The 17764-nt window shown below is 37.2% G+C and overlaps 3 protein-coding genes across 3 annotated transcripts; 2 read left to right on the forward strand and 1 right to left on the reverse strand.

Moving 5' to 3' along the window:
• Window positions 1–12: 12 nt before the first annotated feature.
• Window positions 13–2543, reverse strand: isoc2 (isochorismatase domain containing 2). The gene is made up of 6 exons (XM_072460338.1): window positions 2418–2543; window positions 2199–2323; window positions 1571–1783; window positions 1313–1383; window positions 1115–1232; window positions 13–142 (listed from the first exon to the last, which is right to left on the reverse strand). Coding segments are annotated over exons 1-6 (594 nt in total). The 5' UTR covers window positions 2419–2543; the 3' UTR covers window positions 13–76.
• A 231-nt stretch (window positions 2544–2774) lies between these two features.
• On the forward strand, window positions 2775–4746 carry atg12 (ATG12 autophagy related 12 homolog (S. cerevisiae)). The gene is made up of 4 exons (XM_072460341.1): window positions 2775–2929; window positions 3799–3935; window positions 4283–4345; window positions 4569–4746. Exons 1-4 carry the CDS (start codon window positions 2836–2838, stop codon window positions 4626–4628), a joined length of 354 nt encoding a protein of 117 aa, XP_072316442.1. The 5' UTR covers window positions 2775–2835; the 3' UTR covers window positions 4629–4746.
• A 4284-nt stretch (window positions 4747–9030) lies between these two features.
• LOC140373702 (germ cell-specific gene 1-like protein) lies at window positions 9031–15922 on the forward strand. The gene is made up of 6 exons (XM_072460334.1): window positions 9031–9236; window positions 11006–11188; window positions 11273–11320; window positions 11813–11965; window positions 12920–13031; window positions 15541–15922. Exons 1-6 carry the CDS (start codon window positions 9041–9043, stop codon window positions 15911–15913), a joined length of 1065 nt encoding a protein of 354 aa, XP_072316435.1. The 5' UTR covers window positions 9031–9040; the 3' UTR covers window positions 15914–15922.
• Window positions 15923–17764: the final 1842 nt, after the last annotated feature.

Raw genomic sequence — 17764 nt, forward strand, 5'->3', positions numbered from 1 at the left:
AGACGCACAATTAAAGTAGCAGCTATGATTTATTAAAAGCACTTGTTGTGTGGGAAGTACAGTCACAATAAAGGTTCTAAAGAGCACTGAAGAAAGCGAGGAGGCCTGTGTCAGGAGAAGGATGGGCCATCAGCTTCTGGATCTGACAAAAGAACACATTTATTTCATAAGTCAGCTGATGCATCCAAAACAATTGTGGTAGTTAAATGTTGCACTATTCATGGGTTTCGGCTTATTGTTATATACAACATTTCCCATTCAAAAGATAAAATACTTTTAAATGTGTTTTATCATCCTGAAACCCATGGATTTTTATTTTTTCCGGAGGCTCAGCCACCACCTCGTCTCTATGGAGATGTTATTGCTTGCTTTTCCTGGGATGTTTCACAGTAGGGCATTTAACTTTGAGTCTCTTCTCCAAAGATCTGGACTCTCATTTCTAAACCGTGCATTTGTTTTTGATAAATGTTATAGAAAAAGTATAAAAAGTAAAAAAGACGTAGTAATGAGCGGTCCACTTTGAACTTACAGAGATGAGGCAGAAGGAGATTTGAAGTTTGTGTTTTGTTTGTACACTTTGAACGAGAATTCCACAAGTTTTATGCAGATCCTTTACGCAGATCCTTCCTCTCTAAATGAATATACTTAAATGAGCTTCAGACTGCTTCAGCTCAAGTTGGTCTTAGATGTAATAATACTAAAATTATGACGTTCTCTCGAGCTCATTCTCAAAATGCATTACACGCTGGTAAGGCTCTACTTAAAAAGAGTTTAACTGAAATCTGTAGAAGTTATTCTTGACCTGTATATTTGTGTTCATGTTTGTACATTTTAAAATTAGACTTAAATTTTGTTTGCTTTTGTTAACTATCTTCCCGAGGTGCTTCTTGGCCATGTTGAAAAAGAGATTTTTATCTCAAGGGACTTTCTGGTGAAATAAAGGCTAAATAAATAAGAGCCCCTGACCTGTAACTTGGGCTCGTGGTTGAAGTTTAATGCCATACTGTGGTACCTTCCAGGCAAAGCAACAACATCGTCATGGAGACAAACATGTAGCCGACCCTCCACCTCCTTTAAGAAGGTTTTACAGTCGTTTTGAAAAGATCCTTTGCACCTCTTTGAAGTTTGGGTGTCTTGCATCTTGAACGAGCTGCAGCAGAACGGCCTCTGTTGTGGTGAGGAACGCTCCGCTCTGCTTCAGACGAGAGAGGGCAAAAAGTCGATCGGTTTGGCTGAAAATGAAAAATATGTTTAGTTACAACATAAAACATGGTTACAGTATAAGCACAGTCCAAATGCAGGAAACACAAACCTTCTGGATGAGACTGCATCCGCCACAATGTGAACCTCTATTCCCCTTTCAAGCAGGTCATATGCTGTGCACTAAAATACAAAAGAAAATGAGGATCAATATGTGTTCATATTATTGCCATTGTTAGTGAACAAAATTCACAAACTAGGAATATGCTTTGGTTGTTTAGTGCAAACACATAGCCATGCGAAGCATTGATTAAAATCTGAAGAGCACAGTCACGGTCATTTACAATACTTAATATTCATTTTGAATTACCGCAATACAAGCGTGAGTCTCTATTCCACAGAGGATGGCCTGTTTGGGGTTCCCCAGTTCCTGCAGCTGCTTTTCCACCCCCTCGATCATCATGGTGAACGACGTCTTGGCATGAGGAGTCAAGTCTTCTGCTCCGAGTTCAGGAACTGTGGGTCCAAGGCCTTTAGGGTACTGCTCCGTCAGAATAGGAGGGATGCCCAAAATACGACAGGCCTATATGGAAATCAAAATAAATGAATGACCCTAATGACTTTAAAAGCGTTCAGACAATGGCTATATTTACATGGCTCATATACTAACTCAATAATTAAATCAGATTTTTGGTATGTCTTTAGATGTACAAGAGCAATATGATCATCTAAAACTGGCCAATGATTTCTTACTAAATGTTTCGACTACAATGTACAAGGAGTTTTAAAATAACTCTTTCATTTTGGACTTTGCCACATTCGTTTGTCATTTCTGCATAATTTCCTTGTCAAAACCTGCTCGGAAATCAGATTAGGCGCATCAGACGCAACCGTTTTCATGGTATTTCGAGAACTGATTACTCCAGAAATCAGAACCGTGTCAGACATTTGGTGTGCATGTAAACAATGTAAGCAGTATGACTTTTGTTCTCACTCACCTGGAGCAACCTGGCTGCATTGCTGACAATGTTTGTGAATTGAAACACATTTGGTCTGAACTTCTCTTGCATGTCACAAAGGAGGAGCACTGTATCTTTAGTGGAGAGTCTTCCAATTTTAGCCACTGCAATAGAAAACAAGTTATATTTATCGTTCTTCTTTTTATCTGAAGAATATTTCAGCCAAAATCAGATAATATAACGGAGAACGTAACTCACTGGTGCTGTCTTGTTTGGAGAGATAAAGAAAGCAGGTGGCAACCGGATTTTAGTCAAATATTATCTAAAAGGCAAGTGAATGCAGGTCATATTTAATTCAAAGTACATGCACGTTAATGAAATGTAATAACATAATAAAATAACATGTAATTTTCTTTACGGGATAGCCACTATAAGTTCGCAATATTTATCAAAATAAATAAAACAAAAAGAAACTTACCAAAAATCATGAACTGTAGCTGAAAGAACACAAGGCTACCAAACTTCCGCAAAAACTCCCGCCTACTACAATACCCACGACCAATGAAATTACAGCATTTACGTATTGACGGTTGTCTTGACCAATAGGAGTATGTTTGTCCTGTCGGAAGGCTACAGTGGGCGGGTTTATTGTCAAACTCACCGTGCTCAGCTGAAGATGTCCGACAATGCGGAATCTCCACCAGAAACACAAAAAGACGAGGCACAACCTGCTGCTAACGATGCTGCGAACAACGACGACAAGAAGAAAAGTACGTACACGCATTGGAATTCAAGCTGGCTACGTTTATAGGCGATCTCGCACCGTATTTACGCATTTCGAAGCAGTTCCGGGAAAGTGATGATTGACAATGAGTTTAGCCAATGGGAAAACGGTTCTAATCCGGTTCAGTCAATCAGCTCTTGACATTAGAATTTAAGACCGCCCAGGCTGTCAAACTGGCTAAAGCTAGTGCTAAAGAAGTGCTAAAGAAGAACATTTAACATAGTTTCTAGCCAAAATATTTATTTATTATACGTTTCAGTGCAAGAATAAAGTGTGACTCAAACATTGTGTATAAAATACAAACATATGCAGGCCCCAATACAAACATTATTTCATAAATCAATATTTTACAGTGAGAAGAATTTAGTCTGTTTCATGTCTTGTTTTGTAATTTAGGCTTAAGTTCAGTCCTTCAAAAGTAAAGGTTGGGCCTTGTTAGTTTACATCTTACCAACACCCATTTTATTCTAGCTGTAGATTTCTTTTGGAAACATGTAACTCCTGTTTTTAGGTAAATTTGCAAGGCCCAGATTGGTTGTTTTACATTATAATCATCACATAATTATAATATTAATATTAACACATGATTTAGAAAATGTATAGACAGCCTCTTTACAACTTAACTTCTATACTGATCATATATTGTAACCAGAATGATAATCAAAATACAATAAAGATGAGTTATTTTAATAATTGCAGCCCTAATCGCCTTTTCTGCATTCCAATGGTGCAAAAATGCAGTAAAGACTAGTGATGATACAATATTCTTTAGAAAGTATAAATTGATTTAAAATAACAAAAAATAATATATATAATTATTTACTTTGTGAGTGAATCTGCCTGTTCTTTCCACAGTCGACGTCCTGTTGAAAGCCGTGGGAGACACTCCGATCATGAAAACAAAGAAATGGTCTGTGGACAGAGGAAGGACGGTGCAGTCTCTGTCACAGTTTATCACACGTTTCCTCAAGTTTGAGGCCAATGAACAGTTGGTAAGTTTTTCTCAACAAAGACATCACTCTATTGGTCCAAAAAACTCCTGTTAAATTTATTGTATTTTTTTGTTTGGGTTTGGGTCCTCAAATTCATTAAATAAATCTGCTATATTCTAGTTTTTCTGATCACTTTAATATCTGTATGGTACAAAACATTTTCCTGTTTTAACAAGTAATTACAGATATATTAACCATAAACAAGGCCTTGTGAATCTACAGCAATTTTTATCATAGAATTCTGACTTGCCCTCCATTTCATCATGAACAAAATGTATGTTTTCAACACAATGGATAAATCTTGCAAATGAAATAACGTCTTCCTCTTTTTTCTTTTTCTTTTTCAGTTCATTTATGTAAACCAATCATTCGCGCCGTCACCTGATCAGGACGTAGGAGTTCTTTTTGATGTGAGTAATAGAAAAATGCTCCTGCACTGAACCAAAACATCTCCCAGATTGTTTTTAGACATTACATTTATCATGCTGCAGATTCTCTTATTTCCTACTGATGCTAAGTTAAGATACAATAAAATAAAAACAAATAAAACACTTATCAACTACTCATTTTACACACGTTGATAATCCACTTTCCTTACTCGTATTTGTTAACAATAACTCATTTCTCTTGTAGTGTTTTGGCAGTGATGGAAAACTGATTCTACATTATTGTAAATCTCAGGCCTGGGGATAACCGTCTTCTGCTCTTTTTACAATGTTCTTTTTCTTACATTCATTATCCTTTGCGTTTTGACAAACCCTCATTGCATTTTTATGTATATAGATTTATGTAAATAAATTATTGTAAATAATTCTTGCATTGTTTTCTGTCACGAGAGTTTAAAAAGAAGAGTATTATATTTTGAGCTTGTCTCTGTTACGTTCACTCCATTGCAGTTGTTCTGGATGTTTTCACGAGTTGCAGCAGCAGCTGATCCGATGTTTGACCCTCCAGGAAGCATCAAGAAACACAAATGTTCAAATCATTTAAAACTGTCAAAATAAAGCTTTTGTCACTTGTAGATTATTCCCAGTGAGACTGCTTTTACAACACTATCCAGCTCAGTTTGAGTATAAATTAACTTGTAACACTGCTATTGTTTTGTGAAATAATGTTGAAAATGTACCAAAAAACCATAGGAACAGGGCTGGTTACCATGTGAACGAATCAGAGCAGCGACTAAACAATGGGACGGTTTTTGTTTGTAGGTGTCAGTTAATTTTTCATCGTGTGCATTGTGTTTCATGTTCATTTTGTTAAGGTGAGCCTCTCTGTTTTTGCTTTTGTTTAATATATATAAAAAATTATGGCTGCAGCGATTGATTAATTGACTAATTGTATAAAAAATATCATCGTAATCATAATGACTATACAGACTCTGAAAAATGTATTTAAAGAAAGACAGCGGCATTATTGAATCAAAATGTAAAAAAATATATAATTCTGATTTATTATTTACAAATATTCTCTATCTCGAAGCCTTCTGTCACCATATTTCAACCTTTATTTGGTGAAAAATATATTTAAAAGACGTCAAAGCATAATAAAAATAATAATTTGTCCAGTCGACTTCTAAAACAGTCGTTAGTGACAGCCCTGATAACAATAATTTTAGGTGTTTTTTTAAAGGGAACGTACAAAATAGACAAGTCCGCTGGCACGAAAAGGGAGTGGGCACTACAACAGCAGATGGATTTAGAGGGATTATACAGTGAGTTTAGCCACATAAATTCTTAAGAGAGACAGAAAAAAAAAAAAGAGTGGTTTGCTGTCCGAGGCTCGGGTCTCTCTGGGCACTCGTTCTCCTCTTGTGACGGCCGAAACCGAAGGATTAAAGGGCATCGCTGGAGGTAGAGGTCACTGATGCTCAACCAGCCGCAGGGAGAGGACTGACGCGCGCGATGAGGAAACTCAAATCTTTAAGGGATTTGGGATTTTTATTTGGACCGTCAAGAGTTGTCAAATAGGAACGTAGTTTTTTTTTTTTTATGGACGCTCATTAAACAAACAAACAAAATCTCTTGAATATTTTTGACGGCGCACAAAAAGTGGTAAGTGTAAATTGACTTTGTGTTTTTTAGCTACTTTCACTACTTAGTTTTTATATATATTTTCCGCAATTGGTTCCTAAAATATAACCTGAAAACCCAGGAATAGTCATTCTAACTCTGGTTCTGTATTAAACTGAACTCCAATAAAGTAGGCTATGAAATGATGATGCACGTTAATCTTAAAACAAAATCCACATATGTTGAACCAGAATCTATTAAAAAAACGGCACAAAGATTATTAAGATTAAAGATAAAAACCTCTCCTCGCTGAGTAATCTTTCAAACAATGTGATATTTTGCTAAACCCTTGTGGTTTTCATTATGTGATACTTCAACTCAACAAAGGCGTGTTTTAACTGAGATTACTTTTGTCCATAACGCCAACCCTTAAATGTTAGTAGCACGTCCTTTGAACTTGTTATATTTCAACAAAAAATATGTATATTCAAGGCAGAAACGTGTTTAATAATCTGAGTAAAACGATGTGCTTTTGGTGCTCCTCAGAATAGAGAGCAGACTCGAAGGTCTACAGTAATGTCAAATCTGCATATTGACAATCATTTAAGATGCTTTCACGATCGTCATAGAACATTATTGGTCTTTAAAATGCTGCGATGTCATAAAGAAAATGTATAGCTGTAAAAAGATGTGGACGATCCCGACAACAATAACCAGAAGATATTTTGTCAGTATCGTCACACTATATCAATGTATAATCTCCTACGTTCACATTCATTGTTTTGTTGCAACATCTTTTAAAAAACATACCAAAGTATTATTTCTACAATTCTGTTTGCCTCTCCAAACTATCGCAATAAATATTGTACCGTGACATGGATGTATCGTGAGATTTGCATATTGTCACATATAAATATCACTTAAAACCCAACATATATACCGTATTTTCCGGACTATAAGTTGCACCTTTTTTCATAGTTTTGACCGGGGTGCGACTTATACTTATATTTATACTTATATACTTATACTCATACTCTGGAGCGACTTATATGTGATATTATTTGTTATTTTCACACTTGCAACCGCATTTCATACTCCAGTGCGACTTATATATGTCCGGAAAATACGGTAATACCCTTTTATTTTGGTAATAAACAATAAACCCAATACTACAGGAAGCACCCTCTGTGTATTTCAATGAGACCAGAGAGTTAGTGATATTTTACCTGGAGAAAGTGGCGTGTTTCTTGCTCTGACTGACCGTCGTTTGTGTTGCAGAGGCGGTGGTCACTGGCAGAGCATGGACGGACGGCAAAACACACCTAACATAAACAGATTACAGCTCAGTGACAGGGATTACCGCGGAAGATTTTCATTTTTTAGATGTGCGTTCTGGCCGTAATTTCATCAAAAACTAATATCAGCCCCACCTTGTATTTACGGCCCGCCTAGTTTACGACGAGCAGCATGGTCAGGCTTAAGCGCTTCGATTTACCGTGTCCCTTTAGAAACACCGAGGCCAACGCGCGGACGACATAAGCACGTTTCCATTGCACAGCTCTAGTCGTTTAATGAAGCACATTTGCGAGTATTGTGTGTGTTTATTCATGCAAGAAAGTGGATTATTTTACTATTTTACCACAATTTATTTGCTTTAATACTTCCTTTTTCAAGCAAGTGTGTCGTGCAACGTTTACTTTCTGAGTTGAGGTCGTATTTTTTACATGCTAAATATAAATAAAACAAAATATAAAACACTATTTGAACAAGAAAGTGTAGGGAGAAGCAGAGAGAGGCTTATTTCGAGTGTAAAAATTACATTTAAAAATATATATAATAATAATATATAATAATGAATAAATAGTATAATATAACAAAAATAATAATAATAAAATACTAATAATTAATATAATAATAAAATAATAATATAATAATAATAATAATAAATAATGATAATAATAATATAGAGCTTTTTTAACAATATGTTAAGCGTGTAAGTAAAAAATAGCAAAAATTACAAATAAAACGAGTATAAGTTTAATTCAAACAGATAAACATGTTCTGATCCATTGTTCAGTTTAGTCTGCCACATTAAATTTGTTGCAGCTTCGTTAAAGTTCAGTAACAAGATCGTAAATCCGCCTGGCCAACATATCCCACCATTTCCCCTCCTCGTGGGCAACCTAAATCCCCTCTTGTTCACTTTTTTTCTGTGCCGCCGTGTCCCCGTCCGCAGCTTCTTTATCCAGTTTTAATTACTCTCGATTTGACGGTGTCGTTTTGCCCACGGTTTCATCCGCCGTTACGTCACACGTCGCCCCGCCGCGTTTCATTTAAACCTGGCCGCTCATCTGGTCTTAAAACCCTCCCGGAGCATCTGTCCCGTGCTTCTGGCTTCATCTGCGCCCTTGTTCCTACCTGCCGCCCCGTCCCCCCCCACCACGTGCCCTGTGCCCCCTGTGTCCTTCTCTGGTGCCGGCAGAGGTTTATATTCTAGAGGAACGCGTTGAGAAAAAGTAACTGTACTCACAAGCCTTTTCTGACGCCGAATTCTTTTACTTGTAACGGATAAAGGGTTTGAAATACTTGCTTGAGTTAACCTTTTGTGTGTGGTATTTGATCAGTTACTTGTGAGTACTTTAATCACACTTTAATCACTTTAAATGTTGCACTGAAGTAACAGTTCTCTTCCTGTTTGAGTAAGTGTTTTGGTAGTAATCGGTATTTCAACAACCTTTAAAAACTTCTCAGAGTAGTTTTTAATGGAGTGTTATTTTGAAGCAGCAATATTGGTCTAGCTGAGTGAATATTTGTGGTACTTGCTTCACAGTTCGCTTCAGTTATGACTTATTTATGATCAGTACTTTCAAAATACCTAATTTTGTGCAATATTTAATTTTTGTTATCCAATTCAACAGCTCAAAAACTTAAATTAAATGTTCAAACGATAATCAATATATTTTGTGTCATTCCAGTCACTACTTTCTACTTCAGCTTGAGTAATGTACTAGTGTTGCTTGAGTACAGTTATTCCAGTCAGAGAGGTGCATTGGTGTCACGTTCTCGCAGTAGACTTGTGGCCTCCATCGTTTGGCCATGCTGGAGCGCCTGTCTCGTCGCTCGCGCTCGCTGCTCTCGCTCACGCTGACCTCTCTGGCCCTGGCGCTGTCCATCCTGGCCCTGTGCACGTCCTACTGGTGCGAGGGGACGCACAAAGTGGTCAAGCCTCTGTGCTTGTCGCCCGTCAAGATGAAGAACTGCGGGCAGAACAACAGCGAGCCTTACTCCACAGGTACACACACAGGAATAAAGCACCATGGGAGTTTCATATGGACTCTAAAACACATACGGAAAAGGCCTTTAAATAACAAAGACAGTGGCATTATTAAAGCTAAATGTCATCAATTTAATCAATAATACACTTTTTTGTGTGCAATTATTCTTTGTCTAGAGGCCTTCAGTCACATGATTAAACTTGTATTTGCTTGATCATGTAAATGTCTCAATGTTCAATCGAGCTGTTTGACTCGTCGGCTAATCGAACACACATTATCCTGGTTTGGTCCTGGTTTGGTCCTGGTTTGGTCCTGGTTTGGTCCTGGTTTGGTCCTGGTTTGGTCCTGGTTTGGTCCTGGTTTGGTCCTGGTTTGGTCCTGGTTTGGTCCTGGTCCTAATGTGGACTTGATCTGGTCCTTTTCTTGACTTTGCAGAGTCCTGTTGTAGTCTGATTCTTATTATCCAGATTTAGTTCTGGGTTTGTGTGCAAATCACTCATCTCATCTAAATCTGGCTTTAAAATGAATTATTGAAGTTATGTTTTCATCCTAGTGGTGGCACTTATCTTTTTTCAAAATCACTCTAAATGTTCAAAAACTTAAACCACATCTGCTTATGCTGTTCATTGTCTTGTTATTTTTCTGGTATTTGTATCTTTGATACATTTTCAACTGTGGCCAAACGACAGGGACGGAAAGTAACTCATTACAAATAGGGTTAGGTTGGGTCAGGTTTTCATGTACATGTGTTTAAGCCTTGTAATTATAGTTTAAACTCTAAAGTCAATATTCCTGATCCACAGTTGATTCTGTATCTGCTTCTTTCTAAAACTACAAACAGTGAACAACGTAGTTCAGCTCTAAACTGTTCAGTTAATCAAGTTGTGTAAAAAGCTGATTGTGACAGATAAAAACTGCCGGGTTTTTACAGTGTTAAAACAAAAATCTAAATTAATGTGTATTTTAATTTTTAACAAAGCTGTACTTTTACTTGTAATCGAGAACAGTCCATGTAATTAATACATGTCGTACATGAGTCCTCTTTCCTCATTGTCACTGTCATTGTCCTGTGACCCATGAGGTTAAATGAAGATAAAATACAAAGAAACACTCAAAGGTGATGGATTTTGGCCTTGTTTTATAACACGACGTAACAGACCACAAAAGTAATAATCTAGTGGATGATCTGTCTCCTGGTTCATAAAACCTCAGTGTCCTCAGTTTAACTGCTCTTAATCCCTTTTTGCTCATACCTTTCCCAAACGGTGAACGCAATTAAAGTTTGGATTATTCCGGGAGGTGAAGCCGAGCTCCTGCTCCACTGTGTTTTAGAAAAGGATGATACAGTTCTCTCAGGTGGAGCCAGTTTCTCTCTTCATTACATGGTTTTTACATACAATTATACAATGGAAAACTCTGCAGATCATTTCTGTCAGTGAACAGGCCCTTGAACACATTACAATGTTATTACAGTTGTAGATTTATTCATGTGTTTCAGCTTCACCTCCTGTAGCAACAGCTTGAAAATGTTTTCCCAATGAAAACATATATAATTTGGTTTTAAATAGTTAATTGCTATAGCAACAGTCCTCGTTTCTCATCACTCTGAAATCCATGTGTAGAACGTGACATCAACTGACACTAAACCTAAAATAAGACGTTATAGCAACAGTCAGTGTGTTTTATCAGCTGAACAATGCAGTGTTCTTTACGGCACAGTTTGTGTTCAAATGAAACGTTTAACTGTGTCGAGAGGCGTGTTATTATTTAGTGTTTTGTGCCACAGAGAGCCCGACCCAGAACCCGTACAACCGCACGCTGCCCCCGTCCCGAAAGGAGGAGCTGGCCCGGATCAAGCAGAGGCAGATGGCCAACGCTGTCAGCTACATCTGGGAGACCGGAGAGGACAAGTTCGCGTTCAGATACTTCCACACGGGCTTCTGGGAGAGCTGCGAGAAGCTCAGCGACGGTGCAGACATAAAGAAAGCTTTATAGAAAATGATTCAAATAACTGAAATTAAAATGAGAATAATATCCGTGGTTTTGTTTGCAGGAGAGAAATGTCGCAGCTTTATAGATTTAACTCCTGGAGATACACAAGGTGAGACAGGCTCATGATGACAGGCAAAAGACTTATTATCATTTAATAGTAATGCTCTGTGAGTTTTTAAGCATCTATATAATTCAGAACAAAATGTAATCAAAATAGATATTGTTTGCTTTTATTTTTTTTCATTTGGACTGGAGACAATACTGAAAACATTTGGTTATTTTCACATAACTTAGCCCTAGAGACTATTTATTTCAGCTCAAATGTGGGTAGTCACAGTTACTTAAAATGTTTTACTTTTCTGAGTAGTTTTTGGACATACTTTTACCCCAACTTGAGTAATAGTATTCCCTCTGCGAGTAAATCTTCAAGTGTTGACAGCATTAAATGTTTTGAACCTTGCACCGCTCCTTCATTAATCTTAAATGAGTAATTTCTTGGACTGCTTTGTACTTCTACTTGAGTAATATTATTTGACAGTAACTCTTCCTTGAGTATACAGTTTTTAGCCTCTTCATAACGCATGCTTGTGGCCTGTTGCAGGTGTGCTGTGGCTCTCTGTGATCTCAGAGTTCACCTACATTGGCCTTTTGGGAATGGGCTTTTTACTGATGTGGCTGGAAGTCCTGTGCTCTCATAAAGAAATGCACTCGCTCAAAATCAACGCATTTGCCGCCATCTGTACCGTGTTGTCAGGTGAGCTGCACTGGACGTCACTGTTTTAAAGGCGCACTATGTCACTTTAGTGGAGGAGGGTTTGCCACTCTCTTTGCTCATGTGCCACAGAACGACATTAAACATACATCACAATGGAAACAACCAGCCGACAGTTACAGGCCAGGGCCAGTTCACAGGAAGAATGGAACTTTCAACGCATTTTTAAGCAACAGAAACACCTGTAAATGCAAGACAGATAACTTGAATGCCATACTGCGTAACATTCAACTAATAACATCTCCTTGGAGACAAGCAACTGGCGTCCACCTCAGCAGAAAACCTCTAAAGAGTGTGTTTAAGAGTAGTTTTTTGATCAGGTTGTGTTTGAATTATTCTGTCCTGCAACTGAGGCTCCAGCGCTCGGAAATCACACTCTTGATCACTCACGTACGGTCTAAAAATGTCACATAGTCATTTTTCAACAATAAAAACACGGAAATGAAAATCTACAGTTTCATTCAGTGAAATAAATGTCACTATAAAGAGGTGGAGCGTCACAATTTGGCATGATTTCTCTGCGATCTCAAGTGTTCGCACAGAAACTGGTAAAATGGCATTTCAGTATTCCGCTCCCTCAACATGGAATAAGTTACAAAAGGTCTGGAAACTACAAGAACTGTTTGAATCTTCGTTGAAAGGTTTGGGAATGGGATCTATGGTTTGTAGCTGTTTTAAGGGAACATTTTTACAATACTATGCAATTGTTTAAATGTGTTATGATGTTATGATTGATCTGTGCTGCTGTCTTGGCCTTGCAAAAGACATTGGTAATGTCTTAAATAAAGGTTAAATAATAAAAAAAATATATATTAAAAAACAGGAAGTCAATGGTCCAGTTTCTATCATCAATCCATTATTGCAGGTTACAATGAAGAGGATGTAAAATTGTGAAAAAGAATAATATGTGACTAATATTGTGCATCTTCCTCGTAGGTCTTTTGGGGATGGTGGCTCATATGATGTTCACCACAGTGTTTCAGATGACAGTCATCGTGGGACCCAAAGACTGGAGACCTCAGTCCTGGGACTATGGCTGGTCCTTTGCGTAGGTGACTAATAACGTTTTCCCCAATCAAAATTGCAATGTGTGGTCACTGTGATTCTCCAGTTTGAATTTGAGATGCCAAATTTGAACAAAAATGTGCGTTAAAATTAAATCCGAGCAGGCTCATGATGCTTCAAAGACAATATACACCATTTATGCTATCAATTCATTATGTATATTTAGGTTAAGATTATGCTCCACAACATGTAATTGCCAAAAAACCTGAGCAAACAGATCAATACAGAGAAATACTCAAGGGTTAGGGTTAGGGTAAGGTACAATATTTTACACAGGTTTAGCTTTAATGAATGGGAAACTAATGTTACAGTTGACTGATAAAATGTATAACCATTTATGGAAGATAAATAACTAGTATTCTGAGGTAAAGTGCTCCAAGTTCAAGTGGTTTATCCAAGTGGAAAAATGCACATGAACGCTCGCACAAGTCATGAAAAAACTCAGAAACTTGGATTAAAAACGTGCTCATTTAAACTTTAAGCTCTTTGACCCAAGTTGTACATATCATAAGACCCGAGACTTGCTTAATTAATGACCCATGTTGTCACTTAAGTGAGTTAAAGAGCGGACTTAGTGACTTTATCAGTGGTGACACTAAAATCCTGACATTCTGAGATGAAAAGCACATGAACACAAACAAAGTCTCATCTCCAAAACATTAGCAGCTGAGGACCACATGAACGCCGACCTTGTGAAATACAAGCGATTCTCATTAGTGTTAGTTTTACCGTTTATATTTTAGTCTTCACTCAAACATCACACGTAAACCTCAACACAAATCTTTCCCCAAAATTGTGCAGCCCTTTATTTATTCTCTATCAACAGTTCTATTCCTCAGTATATTTCGTTTTATACTCAAACAACAGTTCTATTCCTCAGTATATTTTGTTTTATTCTCTATATCATCAGATCTATTCCTCAGTATCTTTTGTTTTATTCTCTATATCATCAGTTCTATTCCTCAGTATATTTTGTTTTATTCTCTATATCATCAGTTCTATTCCTCAGTATATTTTGTTTTATTCTCTATATCATCAGTTCTATTCCTCAGTATATTTTGTTTTATTCTCTATATCATCAGTTCTATTCCTCAGTATATTTTGTTTTATTCTCTATATCATCAGTTCTATTCCTCAGTATATTTTGTTTTATTCTCTATATCATCAGTTCTATTCCTCAGTATATTTTGTTTTATTCTCTATATCATCAGTTCTATTCCTCAGTATATTTTGTTCTCTATATCATCAGTTCTATTCCTCAGTATATTTTGTTTTATTCTCTATATCATCAGTTCTACTCCTCAGTATATTTTGTTTTATTCTCTATACCATCAGTTCTATTCCTCAGTATATTTTGTTTTATTCTCTATATCATCAGTTCTACTCCTCAGTATATTTTGTTTTATTCTCTATATCATCAGTTCTACTCCTCAGTATATTTTGTTTTATTCTCCATATCATCAGTTCTATTCCTCAGTATATTTTGTTTTATTCTCTATAACATCAGTTCTATTCCTCAGTATATTTTGTTTTATTCTCTATATCATCAGTTCTACTCCTCAGTATATTTTGTTTTATTCTCTATATCATCAGTTCTATTCCTCAGTATATTTTGTTTTATTCTCTATATCATCAGTTCTATTCCTCAGTATATTTTGTTTTATTCTCTATATCATCAGTTCTATTCCTCAGTATATTTTGTTTTATTCTCTATATCATCAGTTCTACTCCTCAGTATATTTTGTTTTATTCTCTATATCATCAGTTCTATTCCTCAGTATATTTTGTTTTATTCTCCATATCATCAGTTCTATTCCTCAGTATATTTTGTTCTCTATATCATCAGTTCTATTCCTCAGTATATTTTGTTCTCTATATCATCAGTTCTATTCCTCAGTATATTTTGTTTTATTCTCTATATCATCAGTTCTACTCCTCAGTATATTTTGTTTTATTCTCTATACCATCAGTTCTATTCCTCAGTATATTTTGTTTTATTCTCTATATCATCAGTTCTACTCCTCAGTATATTTTGTTTTATTCTCTATATCATCAGTTCTACTCCTCAGTATATTTTGTTTTATTCTCCATATCATCAGTTCTATTCCTCAGTATATTTTGTTTTATTCTCTATAACATCAGTTCTATTCCTCAGTATATTTTGTTTTATTCTCTATATCATCAGTTCTACTCCTCAGTATATTTTGTTTTATTCTCTATATCATCAGTTCTATTCCTCAGTATATTTTGTTTTATTCTCTATATCATCAGTTCTATTCCTCAGTATATTTTGTTTTATTCTCTATATCATCAGTTCTATTCCTCAGTATATTTTGTTTTATTCTCCATATCATCAGTTCTATTCCTCAGTATATTTTGTTTTATTCTCCATATCATCAGTTCTACTCCTCAGTATCTTTTGTTTCATAATCAGTTCCTCTGTGTCTTGTTTCGTACTCTATCAACACCCCGCTGTCCTCTGCCCCTTCCAGCCTGGCCTGGGTGTCCTTCAGCTGCTGCATGGGCGCGGCCGTGGTCACGCTCAACTCCTACACCAAAACCATCATCGAAATGCGTCGGCGACAGAGGCTGCGCCTGGAGGAGGCCCGCTCCGTCGCGCGCGCCCCGGCCTACGACGAGGTGGTAACGGGGGGCGGGCTCTACTCGGTCAGCGGCCTATTGCAGTGCCCGGACGGGATGATGGACGTGGCCTGGGCTCCCAATGGAAACGTGGCGGGCGTAGGGAACGGAGACGTGCCCACGCTGGTGCTGGTGGGGGGCTGCGGGACCGAAGGCTGCGAGGACTGCGAGAGAGAGATGGACGAGATGGAAGGCGCCATGGAGAGAATCGACTCTCCCTGTTGATCACGTGAGAGTCAAGTAAAGACTCTGCCGCAGGACTAATGCAGACGTTATACGGTTCTAAATGAATGTGGACTACGATGGAATGAGGACAACGTTGAAGTCCTCAAAAAAACACAACACGTCTGGATATTTCTCAAGTGCCTTGGAGTGGAGGACTTTTATAATCCAGATTCACGGCAATAAATGGATGTTGGTTTTTGAGGACTTTTGAAAATGTTGGAATGTTAATTGCTTCTTCTGAATGTTTGTCACTCTGAAACCCATAGATAGATTTGCGTTCATGACTTTCAACATCAGATATTATAATTTCAGATGGAGGGCCTTTATAAGTCTAAGAAAAAGTCACTGATTTAGCTGTTTCTTTTAGCTGTTGCTGGAACAAAACAATGCATTTAAGCAAACAATCGTATAATTCAATATATTGTTACATCCCTACAATTTTAATAGCATAGGAAAGAACTAAATCAAACATAAACCAGGTCAAAATAAATAGCATCTGTCAGAAACAGTACCTCCTGCTCAACTTTAAACTATTCCATCTTTAGAATGTTGTCATGTCACGCAACCTATTTATTGTTTTTGTTGCATTTGTTTTACATTGAACACACCCGGGAAAATGTTTCACCTTATTGTCACGCAATATACTGTATCACACAATTCCTTCTTTGCACGGCACACGTACGCACTCAGTATGTTTGAATGTGTACAATAAACGCACAGTGCAGATGCAACCGAGTCACGGAGATGGCGAGATTACAGAGATTTTGAAAAGTCTGCACGCCGATGTGGAACAGAAGATTATGTGTAATCCCGAGTTGGACCGAAGGAGAAGTGGACCGAGTAAAGATGGAGGGGAAGCCAAGGGGCAGAGTGCGAGCGGGTCAGGCAAGCAAAGTTGGTAAGAAATAAAAGTGAGCACAAGGGTTCACTTTCATTTCTACTGTATTAGGAATAACAGCAAATGCCATTTTCAGACAAAAGGGCAAAAAAAGGGAAATATTGATATAAAATGGCTTAGGAATAGAAATAGGTCCATTGACATTTTGAATAGGCCCCACATCGTCATGTCATTTATTTATTTCTTAATTTTTATGTAACCAGGTTAAAATTCAGTTGGATTAAAATCTCTTTTTCAAGGATGAGCTGGACCAAGTGGACTGCAACACACGCCAGAAAATCCAGAACTACAAACATTTAAATAAAAGCATTAGAAAATTATGACGAGAGTACATTTAAAAGCACGGACTATGTTCATAGGATTTATGTTAATAGTTTAAAATAAAATAAAATCCCTTTTAAGGAACTAGCTTGCACAGTTTAAGGTCAGTTTGAAGAGTGTTCCAAGCTGTGGGAGCAGCATAACAAAAAGCCAAATTAGCCAAATCAGTCGCACTTTACAGACAAACAAATAATAAAACTCCCCTGAGCGTAGATCGTATCGGCTTTCAGCTCTCTGCAAAAAGGAACCTAAAGCACAACCATGAATAATCATATAATTCAAAATAACACTCAAGAGAGACTCAGGCACGTAACTCACAGTAATGCGACCACAACTCACGGCTTTGGTTTTGTCTGTGTACAACAGTAACTTCATGGACTGCAATCGAGACTGGACGAAGGAGAAAGCCGACTACACTGACTCGATGGCCAGAGCCAGTGAAGCTGAATATTAATAAAGTACTGTGTAAAAATGGTACATGACATTACACGTATGAATGTAAGATATATTGAAAATAAGATTGAGCCTAAAATAGAGCCCTGAGGTACTCCTTTGGAAAAGAGAGAGAAAAATTTTACAGATTTGGGTCAATCTGACGGATTATTTGCTTTAGAGTTTTTATTACAAACAGA

This window comes from Eucyclogobius newberryi, unplaced genomic scaffold, assembly GCF_026437365.1.
Source record: "Eucyclogobius newberryi isolate DKJ021-1_F unplaced genomic scaffold, fEucNew1.0.hap1 SCAF_3, whole genome shotgun sequence".
In the NCBI taxonomy this organism is placed as follows: domain Eukaryota; kingdom Metazoa; phylum Chordata; class Actinopteri; order Gobiiformes; family Gobiidae; genus Eucyclogobius; species Eucyclogobius newberryi.